The sequence below is a fragment of the Psammomys obesus genome, unplaced genomic scaffold (assembly GCF_907164565.1).
Source record: "Psammomys obesus unplaced genomic scaffold, mPsaObe1.curated_primary_1811, whole genome shotgun sequence".
In the NCBI taxonomy this organism is placed as follows: Eukaryota; Metazoa; Chordata; class Mammalia; order Rodentia; family Muridae; genus Psammomys; species Psammomys obesus.
In genome coordinates this window covers 5,608,974-5,622,841 of record NW_026585626.1, presented here as the reverse complement: position 1 = coordinate 5,622,841, position 13,868 = coordinate 5,608,974, and the positions used below count along the sequence as shown (strand labels likewise).

The 13,868-nt window shown below is 51.4% G+C and overlaps 1 protein-coding gene across 1 annotated transcript in view; it reads left to right on the top strand.

The window, feature by feature from the left end:
- The window catches only part of Ptk7 (protein tyrosine kinase 7 (inactive)), a 60,984-nt gene extending 47,759 nt beyond the window's left edge, over positions 1-13,225 (top strand). The window contains exons 11-20 of the mRNA XM_055613031.1: positions 1,318-1,467; positions 1,596-1,746; positions 1,846-1,973; positions 3,640-3,843; positions 4,606-4,761; positions 5,377-5,609; positions 6,455-6,535; positions 9,629-9,780; positions 11,384-11,562; positions 12,228-13,225. Coding sequence (XP_055469006.1) covers positions 1,318-1,467; positions 1,596-1,746; positions 1,846-1,973; positions 3,640-3,843; positions 4,606-4,761; positions 5,377-5,609; positions 6,455-6,535; positions 9,629-9,780; positions 11,384-11,562; positions 12,228-12,388 — 1,595 coding nt within the window. The 3' untranslated portion in view covers positions 12,389-13,225. The remainder of the gene's footprint in view (positions 1-1,317; positions 1,468-1,595; positions 1,747-1,845; positions 1,974-3,639; positions 3,844-4,605; positions 4,762-5,376; positions 5,610-6,454; positions 6,536-9,628; positions 9,781-11,383; positions 11,563-12,227) is intronic.
- Positions 13,226-13,868: the final 643 nt, after the last annotated feature.

Here is a 13,868-nt window from a genome sequence, read left to right as displayed (position 1 = left end):
GAGCTTGTGTGGTTTTTGTTGTTTTATCTTCTCTTATTTGTATGTGGGGGTGTTCTCCCTGTGTGTTTGTGCACTGTGTGAGTGCGGTGCCTTGGAGGCCAGTAGGTCCAGTGGGACTGACGCTGCAGGAGTTAGAGAAGGTTGTGAGCCGCCATATGGATTTTATGGATGCTGAGAGTCCAGCCCGAGACCTGGAAGAGCGGCCTGTGCTCTTAACTACTGTGCCATCTCTCCAGCTCCCCTCCCCCACTGTTACTTTTTTAAAGCAGGGTCTCACTGTGTAGCCCTGGCTGACGTGGAACTTGCTGTCTTTGTAAACGAGGCTATCCTCAAACATAGATCCTCCTGACTCTGCCTCCTGAGTTCTGGGACTAAAGCAGCCCTCCACACCCAGCACTTACGAGGTTTTCAGTTTAACACTATTAATCATTTCTCCTTTGTCTTTATATATTGTATATAATAGCAGTCTCCACTGTTGTAACAGTCTCATAATTGGATTCTCAAAATTATCCTTTACAAGTGTCAGAGACTTGGATTGTTATCCTCTCCTTTTTATTGCTCTGCTGCATCTCTAATCCCAACGTTAGTGGGGTTTATTTTTCTGGATTTAGGTTAGTTTCCTTTGGGAAAGAATCCCAGAAGTAGAATTTTATATATCTAGGATGTGCACATTTTTATAACCGCCTAAATGATCTGCCAAACTGTTCCCACCAGACTGAGCAGTTTCACATCTGTGCCAGCCGTGGGAGTGAGGGTAGGCTTGCAGCTTCTGCAGAGGACTGCCTCTTCCAGGAAGACTCGGTCCAGCTGCATCTAGAATGGGGCGTCAGGAATGAGTTGGTTCTAGGAATGAGGAGTAACAGGCAGTAAGATGAGACAAGTCCAGGCCTTGGCCTGCTCAGAAGTCTAGTCTGTCACAAATGAACTGTTGTCCGTCTGTAAGAGGTGAGACTGGGAAACGGGGTGGGGGGTGGGGTGAGTAACTAACGGGGCTTTGGGTTTGGACTTTCCTGTGAGTAAGAAGTGTTACTCGGGCCCAGAGGTCCTGAGTTCAATTCCCAGCACCCACATGGTGGCTCACAACCATCTATAATGAGATCTGGCGCCCTCTTCTGGCGTGTAGGTGCACATGCAGACAGAACATTGTATACATAATAAACAAATAAATCTTAAAACTATAAATAAGCTAAATTTCATTCCTCTTTTTAAAAAGTGGTACAGTCACAAATGTTACAAGTAAGGTGGCTTGTGGGGTAGAGAGTCAGCCATCCATGTAATTCTAGCCCACCTCACAATTCCCCCTGGTTATCTCTGCAGATGGAAGCAGCCTCCCTGAGTGGGTGACAGACAATGCCGGGACCCTACACTTCGCCCGCGTGACCCGAGACGATGCTGGCAACTACACCTGCATCGCGTCCAACGAGCCACAGGGCCAGATCCGTGCCCACGTCCAGCTCACGGTGGCAGGTACGACTGTGGCAGAGCGCCGCGGGAGCCAGAGTCTGGCGGCGGCGGGGTCTGGGGAGTAATGACCTGGGTTCTGACAGCTCCATTGCTCGCTACTCCCCGGTCCTCTCTGGTCTCTTCCTGTCCAGTTTTCATCACCTTCAAAGTGGAACCAGAGCGCACGACTGTGTACCAGGGCCACACGGCGCTGTTGCGGTGCGAGGCCCAGGGGGACCCCAAGCCGCTTATTCAGTGGAAGGGCAAAGACCGAATCCTTGATCCCACCAAGCTAGGACCCAGGTAGGGCATCCTCCCAGCCAGCCTTGACCTTTCCTGCCAGTGGCGGCTCCCCGGGGGCTGGCCCAGGTGAGCGTTGCTGACCTGGGCACATCTTCCCAGGATGCACATCTTCCAGAACGGCTCCCTGGTCATCCATGACGTGGCCCCGGAGGACTCGGGCTCCTACACCTGCATCGCCGGCAACAGCTGTAACATCAGGCACACGGAGGCTCCGCTCTTGGTCGTGGGTATGGGTCCGGAAAGGGTGCCCCGTGTGGGAGCTGGTAGAATCCTTTCTCGTCCTGTGTGTGCTGGTACCCTGTATAGAGAAGACAGTCAAACTGGGAGCCACCTAGGGGTGTTCTCTTCGGTACGGCGTCACAGTCCAGGGCTCCCGGCTGGAATGTCGCTTGGCGGCGTTCTACAGCGAAGGTGTGTGTACCTGGGTGGCTTGGGGATGCTGAGCTGTCTCCCAAGATGCGTCCTTCCCTTGTGCTCTTATAAAGAGAATAGATTTGTTTTGGCTCACGGTCTCAGACGCTTCCGCCCGGTACTGCGTAGAGACCTGTTGCTTCGCTGTGGTAACATAGCGCGTGGTGGCGCAGAGCATGCGGCAGAGGACGTGGCCTTTATCATGTGTTGAGTGGAAGGCAAAAGAGAGAAAGGAATGGTCCAGGCCTCATTTCCCCTTCAAGGGCACGCCCCAGCTGTGACCTAGCTTTCCTCTACTCGGTACCTCTTTCTGAAGGTCCTACCACTGCCCAGTAGTGTCGTAGGCTAGTGAGTCAGCTTCAACCCTGTGGACCTTTAGGAGGGAAACACTCAAGATCAAGCTTAGGGATGGAGAGGAGAGATGGCTTAGAGAGGTTAAGAGCACTTAATGTTCATTTGGAGGACCCAAGTTCTGTTAGCAGCATACAACATCAGAGGCCCACAGCCGTCCATACCTCCAGCTCCAGGTGACTGAAGACCTCTGACCTCCGATGGCACCTGCTCTCACGGGCACATTCAACACAGGGGCACATGTAATACACATAAATAAAAGGGATTTTTAAAAAAGGGCTCAAGGCCAGGTGCATGTATATATTCCCAGCGCACTCAGGGAGGCAGAAGCAGGTGGATCTCTATGAGTTTGAGGCCAGCCTGGTCTACAAAATGAGTCCAGGACAGCCAAGGCTACACAGAGAAATCCTGTCTCGAAAAACAAAACAAAGCAAAAAAAAAAAAAAAAAAAAAAGGTTCGATCTTATAAACCAGACATGGCAGTTCATTCTTGCAATCCTGGATCTTGGAGGCAAAGACAGGAAGATTGCCATGAATGAGTTCAAGGCTAGTCAGGGTTAGTGAGTTCCAGAGTTAGTGGGCTACAGAGTGAAACATTGTCTCAAAGAAAAGAAAAAACAAAACCTTCAAGCTATTGCAATTGGAATAGGCAAAGAGGGAACCAGGTCAGGATGCAAGAGGACCAGAGAGGATGATGACAGCCCAGGCCAGACCTGCCCTAACCGTCTCTTTCCGTTTGAGAAGTTGTGGCTGTGGCTGCAGACGAGAGGAACTAAAGGGGAAGAAAGTTCACAAACTTCTCCATTCAGCAGAAGTGTTTTCCTAGTAACGTACCTTATAGAAAATGGGAGTGTGAGAGCTCTTGGTTGAAGCTGAAGTTCACGCAGTGACTTATGGGACCTTGGTCTCCTGGGCCACTGAAAGCCGGTGGACTAGCAATGAGCCGAGTGATAACCAGATACTTCCCAGTGTTCCTGTCCAGCGTTAGCTTACAGTCAGCCAGCTCCTCGGTCTCCACAGCATGTGGAGGTCTTCATGTGTCCAGAAGTTGTCACTGGGGAGACGTGGTAGAGAAGCAGGGTCTGGTTTGCTTGCGTAGCCCCTGTCCTGACCTCTCCATGTGTCTGTCAGACAAGCCAGTGATGGAGGACGCAGAGGGCCCGGGCAGCCCTCCCCCGTACAAGATGATCCAGACCATCGGGCTGTCAGTGGGCGCTGCTGTAGCCTATATCATCGCCGTACTGGGCCTCATGTTCTACTGCAAGAAGCGGTGTAAAGCCAAGCGGTTGCAGAAACAGCCGGAAGGCGAGGAGCCAGAGATGGAGTGCCTCAATGGTGAGGTCCCCCTTTAAGGGGAGGTGGGCCAGCGTGGGGACAGAGCGCCCTCCCGTGGCAGCTGTGGAGGAAGAGAGCAGAAGCTGCTGGAGAGGGCCCTGGAGCTAGGGCTGACTCCCCTGGCTGCAAGCCTGGAGCTGACCCATTCTTAGGGCCTTCGCTTCTGAGCTGCCTGGCTCAGGACTTCCTCAGGGGAGACTCTTGGGCCAGCCTTTTCTCCCAACACTGAAGCACAGATACAATTGCTATCTATGCATATACATGTGTCAGTTACACATCTTTTCAGTAGTTACCCCCTGGGGCGGTCCAACTACTGTCCGTCCATCTTTTCCCCGACCTCTCCCACCACTGGGAGCTCCTTGAAGGCATTGCTGGGTCTCCACTCGCTTTGGGCATTCTGGAAAAGCATTTGGCCCTATCATTGATCTCCCGTTTATACACAAAGGGTTGAATGAAAATCAACTTGTGTGAATATGGCATTCAGGCCAGTGATTGAGATTATAGCCCACAGCAAGCTCTTTTCATACCTCCTCACCTGTATCAAACAGACACCCCCTAAGGCCTGGCCCAACCAGCGCTCAAGCCCCACCAGTTTGTCTGTGGGAATAGCCATCTTGTGTATTACTGGACTCAAGTTGTCAGTAAGCAAGGGGTGGAGGGGGCAGACGAAGACAGGGGATACACCACACCACAGGACATGGGGACTGAGCTCTTTGTGGTAACCAGGATAACCAGGATATTCATCCGACCCCTTGTTCCCAGGTGGGCCTTTGCAGAATGGACAGCCATCAGCAGAGATCCAGGAAGAAGTGGCTTTGACCAGTTTGAGCTCTGGCCCCACAGCCACCAACAAGCGCCACAGCACGGGTGATAAAATGCATTTCCCTCGAGCCAACCTGCAGCCCATCACCACGCTGGGTATGTGGCCTTGCCTACAGCTGCCCCCGCTTTGCTGCGGGACATTGCTCCTGAGGTGGTTCTGATGTCCCCCAAATCTAAAATATTGGAGATGGCAGGCTTCAGGTTGTCACAGCCGCCACTCACACGGCATCATTTCTATAGCCTATCTATGGTACTATTTTCTTTTTTTTTTAATTTACTCATTTAGGTATATGAGTACTGTGCATGTCTGTCCCACACACATCTATAATCCATTACAGATGGTTGTGAGTCACCACGTGGTTGCTGGGAATTGAACTCCAGACCTCGAGAAGAGCAGCCTGTGCTCTTAACCGCTGAGCCATCTCTCCAGTCCCCTAGTATTATTTTCTTGATGCGTCATGAAAGTGGTTCTTTTAAAAAAAGAACTAAAGTTAGTTTTTTTTTTTTTCCCCCTAGCGAACAAATTTGAGAAGTTACAGATTTGTACTGAATTTTTTTTTTTAAGGCATATCAGAACTTTTGGGGCTGGAGACATGGCTCACTGCCTAAATGGGTTCGGGCGCAGCAGAGCCTCGTGCTGTATGAGAGAGGCCGCGGTTGCGTCTCTCCCCCTCTGTGGCTTCCTCTGCCAACATGGAGCTGTGCCCACAGGGAAAAGCGAGTTTGGGGAGGTGTTCCTCGCCAAGGCTCAGGGCTTAGAGGAAGGTGTGGCGGAGACGCTGGTGCTGGTGAAGAGCCTGCAGAGCAAGGATGAGCAGCAGCAGCTGGACTTCCGGAGGGAGTTTGAGATGTTCGGGAAGCTGAACCATGCCAACGTGGTGCGGCTTCTGGGGCTGTGCCGCGAGGCTGAGCCCCACTACATGGTTCTGGAATATGTGGACCTGGTATGTTACGGAGTAGGGACACGGATGGGGCGGTGTGCCGGGGGAGAAGGAGTTCAGGGTTAGGACATACAGAGGTCTTGGTTTCTGTGATCTCAGACGCGACCTGCTGTCCCGGCTCCCCGGTACCTACTTTGCCTTTCCCTATGTTTAGTTTCTCCTATCTTTCCGGAGATCAGTCCTAAGTTCCGGGGCTTCTCACTCTGCGCTCTGCCTGGATGCCCTTCAGGTTCTCCTGCCAACTGGTTTTCTTTGCTTTGTTATTGTTTTCTGTCTCAGGGCTTGTCACCGCATGAGAACAAGCTTGTCGGAACCTGGCTGGCCTTCTCTCCTCCCTTCCTGCCTCTCCCTCCCTTTCTCCTTCCTTCCCACCTTCTTCCCTCCCTCCCTGTCTTTTCTCTCCTTTCGCCTCCCCTCTTCCCCCCTCACCCACTTCTTCTCCTGGCTCAGGTGACAGCCTGTCCACCAGGTTATCCTTCCTACGCTCACCCCTGCCTTCCCCATCCTTGCTAAGTGCTGGTGCCTTTGGTCCTTGCACAGCTGTTGTGAACGTCAGGGGAGGAGATGTCCTCAGTGTGCTTCTGAGCATTGTGTGTTTTTCTGCTCGTGGGGTGTGTGTGTGTAAGGCAGAGACTCTTAGAGTAGGCACGATAGTTGAGAGGTCATGTTCCATATGGTCTTTCTCATATCCCAGTGAACTGTGCCGACCCGGTTGAGGACTGGGTGCACAGTCAGTGCACTGACTTGGGTCAGGGCTTCACTGTCTCCTAGCAGGGACTCTTGAGAGCAGTGCCGATTTGGTCTCGTGCTTTAGAGCCCACTCACAGGCGTTTGGCCCTTCCCCTCAGGGAGACCTCAAACAGTTCCTGAGGATTTCCAAGAACAAGGATGAAAAATTGAAGTCACAGCCCCTCAGCACCAAACAGAAGGTAAGATCACGAAACGGTGGGGGACTCCCTCAGAATAGGCTGCAAGCAAGGCCACACTCAAGCTTCCGTTTCTCATGTCTGCTTTAGAGCCGGGCTTTATGTAAGTACGAAGCAGGCCCCTGAAGTCAGTTCCTGGCCCCATTTCATGGACCAAGAAACTGAGGCTTAGAGAGATTAAGTGACTTTTCCTAGCTCTATAGCCTGCAAGTAGCTTGGTATCGTCACGTTGGCTTCACAGAGAAGGCAGCTGCTCCGGTCCTTGCTTTGGTGAGAGCAAATGCCCACATGCCTGTGGCTCTGAGCAAAGGCAGCAGCAAGCACCCCATGGCCTTGAACAGGTTTCTTTAACTGGTGTGTGGAGACTCCACGTCCCAGACTGAAGGACTCGAGGCATGAGCCACACGGGAAGTGAGTGGGAGGCATCAGAAAGAGATGTGGAGGACATCCAGGCCCTTAGGTAGCCAGGCAGCTGTGGTTAACAAAGAAGGTTTCCTGATGGAGAAAGCCATTTGCATTCAGGTCTCAAGGACAGGAAGTAGTTGAATGGCAGGAAGGAGATGGCTTCAGGACAGAGGATCAAGGTAAGTGGCTGGGACAGGGACAGAGGCAGGCGGACAGCTGAGTGTGGTGTTCCGCGCCTGTATTCCATTTGTGGCAAGGGTGACTGTGAGGCCAAATTGAGTCTGGGGTACATAATGAGTTTGAGGCCAGCCTTTGCTATATACGGAGACCCTGAGTCCAGAAACCAAACAAGACAGACCGAGAGAACAAGACAGACCGAAAGGAAGTTGGTAGCCTCTGTTGTGTCCTGGAGGTGCTCTGAGAGCCAGCACCACTTTGCTGCACACACACTGTCTTGCATGGTTTTCATCTCATCTTTGGTTCCATGAGGAAGTTTTCAGAAACTGGGTTCCTCACCCTCCAAGAAAGGCTCTCAGATCAGGCAGGAGAACTGCTTCTGGAGGTCCAGACATAGGGCTGGAAAGTGTGGTTCAAAGGTTAAGAGAGCTCCCTGCCCTTCCTGAGGACAAAGATTCAGTTCCCAACACCCCAGTCAGGTGACTCACAACCTCCTATAGCTCCAGAGATCTGAGGCCTTCAACCTTCACAGGCTCCAGCCCTCTAACCCAGACCAGGCACAGACGGGCAGACATACGAAGAGAGCCACCCACAAACACACACACAGGTCCATGCACAGACATCAATAAAGAGTCCCGTGCACAGACAGACGCACAATTAAAATTCTTGAAAATGAAAAAATTCTGATTTAGCCAGGTGTGGTGGCTCATACCTGAGAGCTTAGCACTCTAGAGACTATGACGTAAACACTGCAAGACTTTGAAGACAATGCAAGCTGTATTGTCAGGCTAGTCTGAGGGGAAAAAAAAAAAAACTTGATTAGTATTTGTATGCGAAGGTCAGGACAACTTTGCAGAATCAGTTCTGTCCTTCCACCTTTAGGAGGGCTCCAAGCCCTGAGGCTTGCCTTTGCCCAAGAGCCATCTCACCAGCCGCCATCTTACTTTCATTCCTCCATGGTTGTATTCCGTGGTGGATGGCATCTCCATTTACCTGTCCAGCAATTTCCCAGGGTTGAAGGGAGCGCCTCCCTTTTCTGTGACATGTGTGCGTTTAATGACAATGTTCAGAAGTTTGTCATTAGTAGTAGTTATTGTATGTTGGTGAGAGTGTGGCCCACACTTGCCAGGCTCTCCTCCGCCTCAGGCTCCTGGGATATCATTCAGGTCTTCAGCCTCATGTGGCAGTGTTTCTGCCTTCTGAAGCATCTTGATGGCTCAAGGAAATTTCGTTCTTTTCAGCAGGCACTTTACTGCTGACCCGCACCCACAGCCTTTTCCTTGTAGGATGCTCTAAGGGTCCCTGTGTCTCCTACTATTTGCTTCCACCATTTAAATGAGGCGATAGAAGTGATAGGAGCATGCGTCTTCTTTTTCTTTTAAACATTATCTTATGTGTATGGCCGTTTTGTCTCCATGTATTTATGTGTACCACATACATGCCTGGTACCTGTGGAGGTAAGAAGAAGGCTGTCGGGTCCCCTGGACCTGGAGTTATAGACAGCTGTGAGCCACCACACAGGTGGTGGAAACTGAGCCCAGATCTTCTGCAAGAGCAGCCAGTGCTCTGAACCACTGAGCCATTTCTCCAGTCCTGCATCTTTTTTGTTTTTTTTAAACGTGTATTGACTGGTATTTCTGTATGTGTCCGTGTCTTTGTGCATGCACACATGCATACAGAGGTCAGAGGATAGCTTGAAGAAGTTGGTTCTCTCCTTCCACCGTGTACATTCCAGATCTCAAACTCAGGTCGTCAGGCATGGTGGCAAGTGCCTTTACCTGCTGAGCCATCCCACCAGCCCGAAATCAGGGATCTTTCAAGTACTGTCATAGTGCTGTGACTTTATTCTTTAGCATGGACCACCTGTGGTGGTGACCCCTTCTCCAAGAACAGTTTTTTACAATTTTTGGCTCCCTTGGAGTCTGCCTTTTCCCCTCCCCTCTGTTTAGCCTTGGCTGTCTTGGAGCTTTCTCTGTAGGCCAGGCTGGCCTTGAACTCTTGAGGCAAGCTTAGACATCTACCAGCCTTTGCCAGTTTGGTTCTCAGCACTGAGGACACTGAGTGTCATCACAACCGACTGCCTATAACTCCAGGGGGATTTGACTGATGCGTTGTTCTGCCTCTCTTTCCTGAGTACTGGGGTTAAAGGCCAGATCCATCTACCCTTATTTTTTGAGACAGGGTCTCTCACTGAACTCACTGATTGGATGGCCCAGTTGGCTCTTCACCTGGCTTCTGGAGATCCAAACTCAGTCCTCATGCCTGCACAGCAAACACCCACCAAGCCATCTCCACAGCCCCTTAATCTCACTTCATTAAACCTTTGATCAACCTAATGAAGCAGGTGCTTTATCCCATTTTCCGGAGAAGGCAGCTGAGGCTGTTGTGTTCGGGGTTTCCTAAGTAGCACTCCAGGGGCACGAGGAGTAGTACAGACAAGGGTTGTGTTACGGGTGGGTGGTCCTCTAAATCTCCAGCGCTGGGCTGTTCTCACAGGCTGCTCTCCCTCACCAGGTGGCCCTGTGTACCCAGGTGGCCCTGGGCATGGAGCACTTGTCCAACAACCGCTTTGTGCACAAGGACTTGGCCGCTCGAAACTGCCTGGTCAGTGCCCAGAGGCAGGTGAAGGTGTCAGCGCTGGGCCTCAGCAAGGATGTGTACAACAGGTAGAGGGGCCTGGGGGGAGCGTGAGCCTCCCTTCCCTTCCGGGGGAGATGGGGGCAGAGGGCAGATGCAGCTCAGCTGAAAGGGGGGTTGGGGAGGGGTGGTCAGAGGGGCCTAACCATTCCCTTTCGAAAGGCACAACAGGTGCCCAGAAGTGTTCCCAAGTTCTATGGATTATCTGTAGTGATTTTAAAAAATGCTGTGAGCCAGGTGGTGGGCACACCCTTAGTCCCAACACTTGGGGAGACAGAGACAAATGGATCTTTTGAGTTCAAGGCCGGCCTGGTCTACAGAGCGAGTCCCAGGACATCCAGGGCTACACAGAGAAACCCTGTTTTATAAAACTAAAAGACAAAAAAGACTCAAAAAACAACCCAATATTATAAACCTGGAGCTGGTTTGGGTTTAGGGATCAGTGTGAGATTTTTTTTGTTGTTGTTTTTGTTTTTCAAGGCTAGGTTTCCCTGCGTAGCCTTGGCTGTTCTGGACTCGCTTTGTAGATCAGGCTGCCCTTGAACTCACAGAGATCGGCCTGCATTTGCCTCCCTCAGTGCTGACACTGCAGGTCTGCAACCCCAGAGAGAGAATTTGTATAGCTGCTGTATATGCTGTATATGTCATAGCTGTGCTTGTGGCATTGGCTCCCTCTGTGAGGTTTTGAATTCGGGAACTATTACTCCGAAGCCTGAGCCTTTAAGCTCATGTTCTAGGTTGCCTATATATGCCCCCTTGTGGGAGTACCCAGTCTCCCCAGTTTCAGCTCACCCCAATTTGCCCGACTATTGCTTTGGTCCTACTATTGCTCATGCTTGGTGACTAATAAAACCTTTTTCTACTTTTTAATTTCTACTCGTATTTTCGTTATTTATTTACTCATTTATTTTAGCAGTGTTGGGATCAAACCCAAGGCCTCACATCCAGCCCCAACAATTTTTAAAAAATTGAAACAGGATTTTGCCGAGTTTCTCCAACTGGCATTAACCTCACTCTAGCTTAAGGAAGCCTTGAACTCATGATTCCCCTGCCTTAGCCTTCCAAATAATCAGAGTTACAGGTGGTTGTGAGTCACCATCTGAGTGCTGGAAACGGGACCCAGGTCCTCTGGAAGAGTAGCAGTGCTCTTAACCTCTGGAGCCATCTCTCCAACACCCTTCCCAGGTGTATTCATTCATTCATTCATTCATTCATTCATTCATTCACTGTTTTATTTATTATTTTATGTGGATGGGTGTCTTATCTGCATGTGTGTGCAGTACCTAGTGTCCACAGAGGCCACACGAGAGAGTTCACGCCCCTAGAAATGTAGTCACAAAGGTTGTAAACCGCAATGCGGGTGCTGGAAATCGAACCCGGGACCTGTGGAATTGCAGCCAGTGCTCCTAACCAATGCCGCCTCACCCCTCCAGCTCCTCCTAATGGAGCTGTTAAGCCATCGCTCAGATGGCTCCACATCCAGAGCTGACCCAGCATACAGCATACACCTCACTGAGTGCTGTGAGCTTTGGAAAAGGCGGGACCCAGCCATGGGAGTCCCAGCTTGAGAAGAGGCTGGCCTCCCAGCCCTGGGCCCCCTGTGACCTCCCCGGTGTTGCTTCTCCATTGCAGTGAATACTACCACTTCCGCCAGGCCTGGGTACCTCTGCGCTGGATGTCCCCAGAGGCTGTCCTGGAAGGTGACTTCTCCACCAAGTCTGATGTCTGGGCCTTCGGTGTGCTGATGTGGGAGGTGTTCACTCATGGAGAGATGCCGCACGGTGGGCAGGCAGATGACGAGGTGCTGGCAGGTAAGCAGCTGTGTTCCCGAGGGATGGGTCTAGAGGTAACAGCCACCTTTCCCATCCCGCCTCTGTCTGCAGGCCCAGGGTTACTGAGCCCATCTCCCCTGTCAGGGCTGGTCCTTAGGAATCATGAAGATGGGACCTCTCCAGCTATTAAAAATACGTAAACGCAGGCCAGGAAGGTAGCTCAGCAGGGAGGGGTACTTGCCATCAGGCCTGATGACCTGAGTTCAACCCTCAAGTTAGGAGAGAACCAATTCTCACAGACTGTGCACACACACACAAATATCAATAAATAAGTGATTTTTTTTTTTTTAAATACTAGAAAGCAGGCTCAGGTTGTGTAGGAAAATGATGGACCCCTTGGCCAGCATATGAGAAGCCCTGGGTTCAACCCCTAGTTCTGCAAAACACAGAATTAATTTATTGGAATCTTTAATAAATTGGATAATATCACGGTTGCTTCAGCTCCAGCAGGGACCCTTCCTACCAAGTGAACTGGGGAGCAGGGTTATCCCCGCCATATGCCTTAAGATGTGGGGCCCACCCATCACTGACCAGCACTCCCTGGAGCAGAGCCGTCCTCGAGTGCTGTGGGCACTGCGTGCTCCAGCAGGCGTGGACAAGTCACTAAACATTTGTGCTAACCCCACCCACTGTCTGCCCCGCAGACTTGCAGGCTGGAAAGGCCCGGCTCCCGCAGCCCGAAGGCTGCCCCTCCAGGCTCTACCGGCTGATGCAGCGTTGCTGGGCCCTGAACCCCAAGGACCGGCCCTCCTTCAGTGAGATCGCCAACACCCTGGGAGACAGCCCCACAGACAGCAAGCAGTGAGCGGGCCTTGCAGGCTGTGCCTCAGGACGCCACGGACAGGGAAGAGCACCTCTTGAGGAGAGCCTGCAGCATGTTGGGCAAGATAGCCCTGTCCTCCTTGGCCCTGGGGTTCCTGCCCAAGCACAGCAGGAATTGCCGAGGGCTGGCAGTGCTTAGGTGTTTCTCTTTGCCCTAGCCATTGGGGAGGCTGATTCATAACCCAGGCCGGGTGACTAAGACTTTGGGCTGGGCATCTTTTTTTTTTTTTTTTTTCTTTGCCACCCCTTCCCTTATCAGGGACAGTATGGGTACCTCAGGTAACCCCGATCTCTGGCCTGAAACTTCTTTTGGCCGGGTCCAGTTCTGCCACTCATCTGCTGGTGTTGCCTGGGGAGGGCAGGGCTGGAGCTGAGCTAGGTTTGGGGGAGTTCTTTAATAAGCAAATCTACTCTCAAGTTCTAGGCTAACTCTGGGCACACAGGACCAACAGGACCCATGGGTCCCACCTGGAGGGGAGGGTGTGACCAGTTGTGGAGGACACAGAGGTTAAGTCTTCCTCACCACAGGCTTGTGCACACCAACCCGGACCCCAGTCTCCTTTCCTCACCCTAAGTGCCTGGCAGATGAAGAAGTGTTCAGGAGCTTTGGAAACTTATATAACCCGCCCTTTTTGTATGCACCATGGGCGGCTTTTGTATGTAATTTGCAGCGTGGGGTGGGCGGGCATGGGGAGGTATGGGTGGGCTCTAGAGGAGTTGGGGGCCTCATACTTCTATTGTTGTTGTTACCGTTTGTTTGTTTTATGGTTTTTTTTGTTTTTTGTTTTTTGTTTTTTTACACTCGCTGCTCTCAATAAAGAAGCCTTTTTTACAGCCTGTTTGTAAGACTCTTCACTGCCATTGTCGGTGAATGATGCTCTTTGTTTCCATCTCTTTGCTGATCGGAAGGGACAATGTGACTTCATGACAGCTAGCAGGGCTGGGACAGGACTGTCCAGCAGATACTGGTCCTGCTCCCCAGTTCTCAGATGGTTCATAATATGTTCCTACCTGCGTGATAGCCGCCTACTCTTCGCTGGCTGGGAGTGTAGAAGTTTCATAGACAGGAAGGACCAGAAAAGGGGTCAATGACATATTCAGGCACTGAGTCCCTTTAAAACTAGAAAGGCTCCCCCTGATGGGGGAGCAGCCCTACCAGGCCACAGAGGAAGACAATGCAGCCAGGCCTGATGAGACCTGATAGGCTAGGATCAGAGGGAAGGGGGGGAGGAGGAGTGGACTTGGAGAGGGGCATGGGAGGAGATGAGGATTGGGAGGGAAATGAGGGATACAAAGTGAATAAACTGTAATTTATTAAAAAATTAATTAATTTAGAAAAAAACTAGAAAGGCCAGGAGCTGGAGAAATGGCTTAGTCTAAGCACTGGCTGCTCTTGCAGAGGACCTGGGCTTCAGCTTCCAGGACCCACATAAGCAGAGGTTTACAACTGACTGTAACTCTAG